The sequence below is a fragment of the Hyperolius riggenbachi genome, chromosome 1, assembly GCF_040937935.1.
Source record: "Hyperolius riggenbachi isolate aHypRig1 chromosome 1, aHypRig1.pri, whole genome shotgun sequence".
Taxonomy (NCBI): Eukaryota; Metazoa; Chordata; class Amphibia; order Anura; family Hyperoliidae; genus Hyperolius; species Hyperolius riggenbachi.
Window position 1 is genome coordinate 450549898 of NC_090646.1, and position 11402 is coordinate 450561299.

General features: G+C 42.9%; 1 protein-coding gene across 2 annotated transcripts in view; it reads left to right on the forward strand.

Moving 5' to 3' along the window:
• Positions 1-9113, forward strand: part of SLC7A4 (solute carrier family 7 member 4) — a 47598-nt gene extending 38485 nt beyond the window's left edge. For both annotated transcript variants that reach the window (XM_068238730.1, XM_068238731.1), the window contains one exon: positions 445-9113. In XM_068238730.1, coding sequence (XP_068094831.1) covers positions 445-641 — 197 coding nt within the window. In that variant the 3' untranslated portion in view covers positions 642-9113. The remainder of the gene's footprint in view (positions 1-444) is intronic.
• The last annotated feature ends 2289 nt before the right edge of the window (positions 9114-11402 follow it).

The following is an 11402-nucleotide window of genomic DNA, read 5'->3' on the forward strand; positions in this document are numbered from 1 at the left end:
CTGTGCGCAATACCTGCCCGATCTCCTCCCCATCTTTGTGTCCGCCCGGCCATGCAGAGCTTACACTCCAGTAGGTGAGAGCAGTTCTGCTTCCTCATCAGTTGTCACAAATCAAATGCCACTAGCAATACACTCCTGACCCACCACAGGTTGAGCAAAATCTTCCATATAGCACGATTGACTTTGACTGAATCAATTTCTATCAGATTACATCAAATGATCGATTTGGCTGGATATTGATTTAAAAAAATGAACCTTAAGCAGCAGAAGTTTAACAGCAAATCTAAAGAAATAAACAGAAACCAGGTTATTTGATGGCCAATTCCAACCAGGACTAATAAAAGTCAGACCTCTATCATTAGGCAACCATAGAGCGGCGTACTTGTTGATGGGCCTTTTACCATATGTACAGGATTCATTACTGCTTTCTCTCCCTTTTTGCAGGACTCATTGTTTACTTTGGCTATGGCATCTGGCATAGCAAGGAGAACTTGCGTGGACCAAAGACCCATGGGGTCACTGCTCGTTATGTGGTATTTCCAAACAGCAGTCTAGAAGAAACAGTGCAACAAGTCCAGCCAAACGCACAAGACACCATGGGAAGGGCTGAGATCATAGAAGAGGAGCTCCACAAGAGATGATACTTCAAACGTCAAATCACACCTACGTGCTAGGAAACCCTTATCGCCTTCTCTAGAAGGAATTGCCATTTGCACTGATATATTAGGAAATCACTTTCAAAAATCAAGTTTTTATGAGCTTATAGAAAGAAGCACATACTCCAAGACTTGTTTCTTCTACAATCCCTATTCATAAATGTATTAGGCTGCATCACAAGCTGTGCCTAATGTGCACAAGTATAAAGCATTATGCATATTATAGCTTGTGACCTGGAATGTATTCAACTGTTCATGTTGTGGTGGGATAGTGCTAAATTTAAAGGCCTAAGCAAAATAGAAATAAGTGTGGTTAAGGGCCTGCTCACATGGTTTTCGTGGGATGTCTCGTTTAACCGACACTAAACTATTTTCTGCAGCAGACCAGAAAAGCGTTTAGTATCTGTTCCCATCATGCAGTTGTTGCGTCACATTTTTGAGTTCCCTAAAGGACACGAAAGTGCCGAACGTAGCTGATAAGACAACGGGATCGAGCACAGCATTAACGCAAATGATGGGAAAGCCGATACCATTGTTTAGGAAGCAAAAAAAAAAAGGGCTTGAGTGATGAACACCACAAGCGCTGCATTTAACACCTGTGAACTGGCCCTTTGTGTGGAGGTGATGTCCTATTTTTGGATCTGGTCATGTTGGGAGGGAGGTTGAAAGGTTTAGTGAATTGATTTTATGTATATTCTTGTATACCAACAATGAGAGATCTCCATTTTTAACTTCTTATTCATATCAGGTGAGCTTAGACATGTAGATATGATCCAACCACTAAGGACTCGAACACGTGTTTGACTAAAGTTGGCTGAGGCAGCTGATAACTACCACCTCAGCTGATGAACAGGTGTGTGTTTAGGAGCTCACAACCCCCAACCCACAAGTGATGCATTCAGCGGATCAACTCGCCCCCAACCTCCCTCCCCCGCGACGGCAGATCGCTTTGTCCATGCCAGTCCCTCACCCGCCAAACGTGCTGCTCCGTCGTCCCTCCGTCTGTCCGCATAGCAACACAGCATGTCATCAGTTACACGGCTGATTCGTGTCTGTGCAGCCTGGGCCAGCAATGTCGTCCAAGGGTATCGGATCCCGATACCCGGCGGGTGAAACCCTTCAAAGGTATGTACGCACCTTTAAGATTTTTCCTGCAAAAGATCTGTCCATCCCTAGAATTTTCATGTGTATGCCTGAGTGTAATGGAAGAATTCGGAAATATCCTCATTACTGGCTTATCTCTGATGGAGAACAAAAGCCGCACCTTAGATTACGGTTTAGCTCTCATATGTTCAGTTGACCAAGTAATTGGGTATGTATACTATCCGCTGGTAAACTGTACATATGCTGACAGCACATGTAAGGTAGTTCACCAGACATGCAGCACTCATGTTGCTTAACAGGCAACATAGGTGTTGCATACATAATGTTGCGCATGCTATTTGCACAGTATGTTACCTAGATCACAGAAGGCAAGATAAACCTTATGTGCGCTCTCAGCACATACATTTTACCAAGATTTTGTGAATATATTCCAGGTAGCATGCAGTTAATTTCCAGTCAGAAGGCTGCTATCGTATCACATATGTTTATCAGGTCTTTGACATTGTCAAAACAGATATAATAAATTATTTTCAGAATGAGTGTAGTAATCGTGACTGATCGGTCCTTACTGTTCCAGGGGTGCATTCTTCATTCAGGATTGCTGGTTTATACAGAGGCAGCCCAACAGAAGCAGGTGTTTATATAGTCTGCGTTTAATTCAGTCTAAAAGATGCAGTTATTGATACAACTTGCGTGTTACTATATCCAAAGTAGCATGTTGATATTGTTGCTTGAGAAGAAAAAATTTATTATAAATTGCAACTTTGCGTGTGTTCCTTGTGCAATATAGTTCTTACATCCTGGGCTTATGATAAACATTGTAACAATGGTCACTAGTCCAAGCAGTAAAATGGTGCTTTAAGGTGACCTGAGAAAAGCCAGGGTGTTGGTTTGCTGATAATCGGGCACGGGAAAGGAGGCGCTAGGGATTCCTCATTTTATTGGCTTTGCATTTAGGGCTCGTTTCCACTAGTGCACTGAGCGGGTGGGCAGGATCGCAGGCGAATCCCATGAGCCGTGCCATGCACGCCTATGGGAATCGCAGCCTCCGCCGCGAATTCTGTAGGGGGTTCCGGCCGAATCGCTACTGCAAGCGATTCGGCCGGCAGCGCAGTTATCCCCTATGGCAGAGTTTCCCCGTGCGATTTGCCTGCGGGAAAACTCTGCGGATTCGCGGCTGTTTCCGCGAGAGTGGAAACGGGCCCTTAGAGTTGTTGTTCAGCTGTGAAGGAAATTGCATAAATTTACTACTGATTTGATCTGAAGTTAGCCAATGAATTGTATCCTGAATAAAAGCCTGCTGTTGTAACTGATGGCTAACACAGAACAATATTCCACTGCTACTTTTCATTTCAGTAGTGATGTTGTGCCAAGCAGGGGCATAACTAGAAATTGCTGCCCCCCCCCCCCCCTTCCACCTGCAAACTTTGGCAAGTGCCCCCCCCCCCCCCTTTCTGCTACCTGCCCTCCTTCTGCTGCCTAAACCACTCCCCCTTCCCCCCCCCCCTCCTTCTCTTTCTCCCTTTTCCTTTAAATGTTGAAACAAAGAAAACAGAGAGAGGCCTGGTGCACACCAAAAACCGCTAGCAGATCCGCAAAATGCTAGCAGATTTTGAAACACTTTTTTTTTATTTTTCTATGGCGTTTTGCGGATTGCTGCTGCGGTTTTCAGTATAGTGATTTCATATATTGTTACAGTAAAGCTGTTACTGAACAGCTTCTGTAACAAAAACGCCTGCAAAACCGCTCTGAAGTGACGTTTTTCAGAGCGGTTTGCGTTTTTCCTATACTTAACATTGAGGCAGAAACGCACCCGCAATCCAAAAAATGCCTCACCCCGGCATTTTTCGTTTCTGCAAAACGCCTCCTGCTCTGGTGTGAACCACCCCATTAAGATACATTGACCAAGCGGATCCGCAGCCGCAAGCGGCTGCAGAAACGCTGGAAAAGCCGCTCGGTGTGCACCAGCCCAGAGAAAGCACTGTGTGCATGACCAAAGGCAGCCCTCAGTCTTCCTCCCAGTAGCTGCTCTGTAGCCTGGCAGGAAGGCTGTTGGCACTGGCCTCTTCTCCATGGGACAGGCCATGTGCTAGAGAGGGCAGTGAATGATGTACACTACCAAGTTTGCCAAGATTGTAGACATCAGCACCAAGCATAATCAAAGTGCTTATACACAGACTTTGTACAGCAAGGCTGGAGAAGAGATGCAGAAAACCTGGCCTGGGTGAAATGACTTTGGTGCAGTTAGGTGGCAAAAGTGTCAACCCTCTTTTTTTGTCATACTAAGCATTCCCCGACTGTAAAATAGCAGTTGTGCACGTGTAATCACCAGGAAGAGTTTTGCAGCCATCTTACTACACATATTTGGGATTGCTGATGTGTCCATGACTACAGTGCCAGTTGCTATTATACTGACTAGTATATTTTGCTGTGGTCTAATACTACATACATGAAGGATGTAAACTTTTCAAATTAATAGCCGAAAAGTCCAGGCCAAGTTTGCTGTATAAATGAACAGTCCTTACATCCCAGCTAAAGGCAAAACTTAAAAACTGATATCCGGGTTAGTGCTATGAGTACAGCACTGCCCTGCCTGCCTTACATGCCAATACTGCTATTTTCTTTATTGTAGTAAGAATGTGGCCTGATGGATCCTTTTACACTGCCACTTGGTCTGACCATTTATCCACGATCAATAGCAGGGGCTCATGCTACCCAATGTTACTCTGTGAGAACCTGCTGGTGTGTCTCAAGCAGTCACATGACCACCATGAATTCAAAACATGATTTTATAGGTCATCTAGGTGTAGCTTAATAATCTCTTTAAAAATGTCAGCACTTAGGTGTGAGAAGTTTTGTGGCATTTGACTAGTGTTTACCAAGCAATTGGCTAGTGTTCATTGGGCTCACTTCTTGTTACCCCCTGCCCCCATTACCTCCCGGATGACAGGGAAGTACCACTGAATTGCCAAGCGATTTAGCTAAAGCTTCTAAAGCGTCTCGGTCGGGACCGGGTCAGACAGGGTCAGACTATAGCATAACTCTCACTGATAAGTAATTACAGCCATAAAACATTTTCCTGTCAGTAAATGGCTTCTGAGAGCAGAAAAGGGGTCAATAATTTATAGATTTTAGCTCTGGCATACTTCACTGAAGGTGTCGTTGAGCAGAGACAATGAAACAGTAAAAACTTAAAAACTAGATTTAAATATAAAATAAAACTGTGGGATATCTAAAGTCATTTTAGGAGGAGGAGGATAGATACCATTGTTTTACTCATGAGTTTATTTTCACCTCAGATGTCCTTTAGGCCCCGTTTCCACTATCGCGAATCCGCATGCGTCTTGTGTATGCGGATTCGCATAGACAATATAAGTGAATGGGCCTGTTTCCACTTATGCGTCTGCGGGAGCGTTTTATTGTGCAGAGAAAATCTGCACGGAACACCCTGCAGAATTCGCCTGCGTGTGGAATGCAGGCGAATCGCACACAATGTATTTAATAGGGAAATCGCATGCGTTTTCCCCATGCGTTTTTTGCCGCGAATTCGCATGCGAATTCGCATAGGTACCAATTTAAATTCACACAGGCAGTGACATGGTTAAAATCGCATATACCCTCACCTATGCAAATTTGCATGCGAATTCGCAGGAAAAACGCATGGGGAATCGCATCCGCATGCGATTTCATCAGCGGTGGAATCCAGGCGATTCCGCACCGCAATAGTGGAAACGAGCCCTTAAGATAAGAGCTTTAATCCATTTATCCAGCGAGTTACACAAATTGTCTCCTTTATATACATGCATCAGTAGTGTCAGGCAACATAAGCATTGCATGTAGTTATTTAATTTGCGTAACTCGTTTAGGTAAAATGTATAAATCCTGGTGATGTTAACAAGCACTATCTGCACACATTAAAATGAGTGTTCTTTTGTGAATTTTCCCATAAGTACACCATGAGGACTGATTACTTCTACTTTTAATTTTCAGCATCCGTGAGGTTATTCAAGATGAATAAAGCACAGCTGCAGTTAAAGGTTTTTGTATAGTTAAATAGTATGTCAAATGGCAGGTTTTTTTATATTGTTGTGTAGGTATGGAGAGGCAGAAGTAACATCTTACAATGAGAAGCAGACAGAATTATATTACAAACCAAGCACATATTTCCTGAGTTTTCACCTATTCTCGTCCTTGTAGTCTACTGACTGTGAACCTGTTCTACCAGCTCTGAGTACACCTTGTCCCTGTGCTCCGGTTTTTCTTGTAGTCAGACTTCTTAGAAGTTACTAAATGGATTTTCTGTTTACACGTACTTATCCGCTAACACATTGAAACCACCTGATTTATATTGTGTGCTGCTAGAACAGTTCAGACTTAAACCGTTCAGTGAGGTATGGACGCCACGCAATTCCACAAGATCACTGAAGGTATCTGGTACCAAAATTCTACTGGCAAATCCTTTGGGCTAGTTTCCACTAGAATCTGTGGCCATTTCTGATTCAGCTATGGCTCCCATTGTGCTGTGAATCGCTAAGCCATGCCATTCACAGCGATAGTGATTTGGCTGCAGAATTCTGCAGCATGCCGCTCAGATTCGCACAGCAGTGCAATCTGGACAGCAAAGCCACTGAAAAGATGAGCAGTTTCCCCGCCCCTCCTGCCTGCTAGGAAGTGCTGCAGATTTGTGGCGAATTCGCCACTAGTGAAAAAGGGCCCATGCATCCTATAGGTTGTAAGGTAGAGGCCCCTGTTTTTCCAGCACATCTACTGTTAGGGCCAGTGCACACCAAAAACCGCTAGGGGTTTTTGAAGAGGTTTTTCTGAGCGATTCTAGGCATGTTTAGAGCGATTTTCTAAACATGCCTAGTGTTTTTTGGAGCATTTTTGTGTAGCATTTTTTATATTTTGTTACGGTATAGCTATAACTGAACAGTTACTGTAACAAAAACGCTTAGAAAATCGCTCTGATCTAGCGTTTTTCAGAGCGGTTGTCCACCTCCCTTTACTTAACATTGAGGCAAAATCGCCTCATGAAACCGCAAAAACGCTGCCGGACTCGAGTTTGCGTTTGGGGGAAAAACGAACCGCTCTGGTGTGCACCATCCCATTCACTTTCATTAGCCAAGCGGTTTTCCCCCGGAAGCGTTTTTAAAAAACGCTCAGAACCACTCTTGGCGTGCACCAGCCCTAACAGATGCTCAGTTGGTTTGAGATCTGGGAAAATTGAGACAAGGCAAGACTACCAACTCATTTCTTCACGGTCCAGTTCTAAAATTCATGTGCCTATTGAAGGTACTTGCAAGACAAAGGTCTGCATGGACACCCTGATTGAATGTCTGCAGCATTGCTGTCTCCTGTGCAGCAAGTTGCAATCCACTATTCGCTCTGACTGATACATTTCTGTCATGATTAATTGACCACTGAATGGGAAAAAAAGCCCTCGCAATGAAATAGTATAAAACTTCCATTTCCTAGTCTGATACCTAAATAGATACAGATAGGAGCGTGTGCATATGTAGATGGGGTTAAAATCCTAGTGTCTAACTTACCTTGTGCTGCTGACAGTACCATGAAAAAATCTACATCTAGAGCTAGTGCATATTCACATTATTGCCCTTATTCAATTCACCTTTTCTCCTACATTTTTCAACTTCTGTTTAAAATAACTTTTCTTGCTTGCTGGTGACTTAAAAGGGATTTTATTGATAAGGTGTGAAAATATCTCCTAGGAAAAAAATTGAAGTGAATTGAATGGGGCAAATGTGTAATACCTAGAAACCCACATAATTCGTCCTCCTGAGGCTACAATTCCACTAGTGTGTTGCGATTTTGTATTTGCATGGAAAATCGCCTGGCGAAAACGCAGGCGATTTTCCTAATAATTACATTAAATGTGAATCGCACACTATGCGCGCCGTGTGTGAATTCTGATGGCTGTGCTGTGCAGAATTTTTCTGCACAGCCCTGCGCGCAGATTCTGTTTGTAGTGGAAAACGGGCCGATTGACTTGTATTGTCATGCAAATCTGCATGCGAAAATTCATGCAAATTTGCGTTAGTCGAAACAGGCCCTCAATATTTTGCATCCCTGGTTTCTTGGTCTTGCATATTATGCACTAGCTAGTGAGAAAGGCTACTATGGGAGCTTACAGCTGACTTAAAGAGGAACAGAATGGTAAGTGGGAAGCCAAAATGTAGAGTCTGTATCTCCGCTCAGTATTACAGTAGGTCTGTTTTGTACATGAAACTATAATCAATCGCGTTGTTGGCATCCTTAACTTCCGTTAGTGTGCTGTTTTGAAGAACCCTTGAAGGACAACTGAAGTGAGAAGGCTATGGAGGCTGCCATATTTATTTCCTTTTTAAACCATACCAGTTGCTTGGCTATCCTGGTGATCTCTTTTGCTGCAGTCGTGTCTGAATCACACACCTGAAACAAGCATTCGATAATCCAGTCAGATCTGACAATGTCAGAAACACCTGATCTGCTGCATGCTTGTTCAGGGTGTATGGCTAAAAGTATTAGAGCCAGAGGATCAGCAGGATAGCCAGGCAACTGGTATTGCCTAAAAGGAAATAAATATGGCAGCTTCCATATCCCTCTCTTCAGTTGTGAACATTGGAAGAATCCTCATGGCTATGTCTGTGTTGTGTTATACTGCAATTTGTCATCTTTATTTAAGTATCTTGAAGTATATAAGTATAAGTATGCATTCCTTCATGAAAATGGGTGTTTTATTATGAACTGATTTGACTGCCATGACTCTAAACTGTTATGAATGATGAATGTAAGTCAGCAAGAAGAAGCTGGGACAGGATTCTAACCATATCAGCTGTTCTCTGCATTCTCTGTGTTTACCTTCCTTATGGAAGATAGACTGGAGCCAAACTGCTGAATTTGTCAACCCTCCCATTTCAGAATAAGTCTAGGCACTACTTGTAATGTTTTTCCATGGAAGAGCATACATTACATCTACTTTTTCATTTGCTTTGTTTTTACATTGCAGAGATAACCTTCAGCCAGTGCAGTACTGAACTTTTTGTGCAGCTTTTTTCTCAGCTGGCATTGAAGCATGTGCAAAACTTGTGAACCAGCTCTCAACATGTGATTTCAATTTCACAGTAATCTAATTATGTGGCTGTTTAGCTATCTTATCAGTGCTCATGGCAATGTTGGGTTGGGGGGGAAGAAGAGCCGACTTGTATTTTTGTATCCACTTATTTTAACATTCTTTTGAAAAAGTGCTTACCTTAAATGCTCCTTTCCTATAATTTTATACTTTTTTCTTGTTTGGTTATATTGTACAGTGATGTATTTATTTAGTTAGAAAACAATAAATGTTTAGCAATGCGATGTCTAAACTTTCCTTTGCTTAAGCCCATCTCTGTTGTGTTGTACATACCTCAATTACCTTGTTTTATAAGTGCACAATAATGTCATCTCACTTTGCTTCCCAAAGCTACAGAGTGTATTAAAGGACAACTGAAGTGAGAGGGCTCTAGAGGCTGCTGATCTATGTTGCTGCAGTAGTGTCTGAATCACACCAGAAACAAGCATGCAGCTAATCTTGGCAGATCTGACAATGTCAGAAACACCTGATCCTGCTGCATGCTTGTTCAGGGTCTATGGCTAAAAGTATTAGAGGCAGCAGATCGGATCAGCAGTATAGCCAGGCAACTGGTATTGCAAGGAAATAAATATGGCAGCCTCCACATCCCTCTCACTTCAGTTGTCCTTTAAAGGGGAACTGAAGAGAGAGGTATATGGAGGCTGCCATGTTTATTTCCTTTTAAGCAATACCAGTTGCCTGGCAGCCCTGCTGATCCTCTGCCTCTAATACTATTAGCCATAGCCCCTATACAAGCATGCAGCAGATCAGGTGTTTCAGACTTTAAAGTCAGATCTGACAAGACTAGCTGCATGCTTGTTTCTGGTGTTATTCAGATACTACTGCAGAGAAATAGACCAGCAGGGCTGCCAGGCAACTGGTATTGATTAAAAGGAAATAAATATGGCAGCCTCCTTATACCTCTTACTTCAGTTCCCCCTTTAAAGAGAATCTGAAGCCAAATATTAAAAAAAAGATACTTACCTAAGGAGGAGGGAGGCTCTGGGTCGTATAGAGCTTTCCTGTTCCTCCCCATGTCCCGTCGTTCCCGAGCTGGCTCCCCCGGTAGCAGTCTCCGACCCATGGGTCTGAGACTGCTTTCTTCCACTGTGGGTGGGCTTTGGAAGTCTGCGGGAGCACTCAGGCTCCCGAAGATGGGCTGCTCCATGTTGCGCACACATGAGCGCTCTCTCTCTCTCGCGCAGTACAGAGCCACCCACCTTCAGGAGCACGCAGACTCCTGAAGACTGCTGAAGCCTCCTGGGCAGGAGATTTAAGAGGAGGAGCCTACGGGGGAAAAAGGGGATGAAAGGAACAGGAACAGAGCCTTTCCATTCAGGAAAGTACAGTATGGTTTTTTGTTTTTTTTTTTGTATATTTAGCTTCAAATTCACTTTAACTATTTCATGGTGGCAAAAAACACACAAATGAATGTCAGCGCAAACCATTATGTGATAAATTCCCAGAAGAGTGCAGCTAAAGCAATTGCTCCTCAACAACACTTTACACAGAACTTCTAGTGTAGCAAACTGGAGATACACCACTGTATTTACAGCACGCCAATAGTGCCCACCACCTGGATTCTAATGTGCTTACCGATGTAATAGCGACCTGAAGTTCTATTGCACATATTCAGTCTCTTAAGCATACACTGGCATGCATCAATCTTCTCCAGATAAATAATAATAATAGCCCCTCCACAGTGTATGTGTAGTGTAAACTGCCAAAGTCAAAACACTGGTTTATTCTAAAACCTAGCCAGAAGTCTAAAAGCACATATTACAGAAGTAAACTTACAAGGGCCCGCATTACATGGATCATGCACAGTTAACCAGTGTTATATATATATGGTATCCGTTGCGCCCACTCCTCACCCAATCTGTTTTCCTAATGCTTCATCAGGTGGCTGCCATTTTGTTTATGTGCAGATTCTGTAAATGGCATTCCCTGCAGAGCTGACGTTATTTTACTCCTGAGGCCAGAAACCCACTATGAGCGAATTTCTAATCGCTAGGGATTTGAAAAAGCTCTTCCTAATGCAATGCTATGGGGGATTTTTATAAAATCACATCGCTCAAGTGGGGTCACGCCCATTATATTAGCACTGCAATAGATTAGCAAGAGTTTTCAAATCGCAAAGGGCTCAGAAAATCGCTCCTAGTGGGTTCCAGGCCTGACACTGTTTCCCTGCCTCCAAGCATGCCACGACAGAACAGTTGTGTTATCACTAAAGAGTACAATAAGGTCAAACAGTGAGACAGTGCTGTGGACTCTTCATTATAGAGACTGGACAGTGAAAAGGTTAATATTTCCTGTAATGCACCAAGCAATGTATATGCAAAAGATATGTCTGGATTTGTCTTTGAGGGGAATTCACCCATTGCTTTTAATGTTTGTAAATTTACGGACTCTTACAATAGCCATACATATGAAATATGATACACTGTAACATTCAATTTGTTATATATTATTATTTATTGGATGTATATAGCACCTACATATTACACAGCGCTGTAGAACCAAAGAGATCTGAT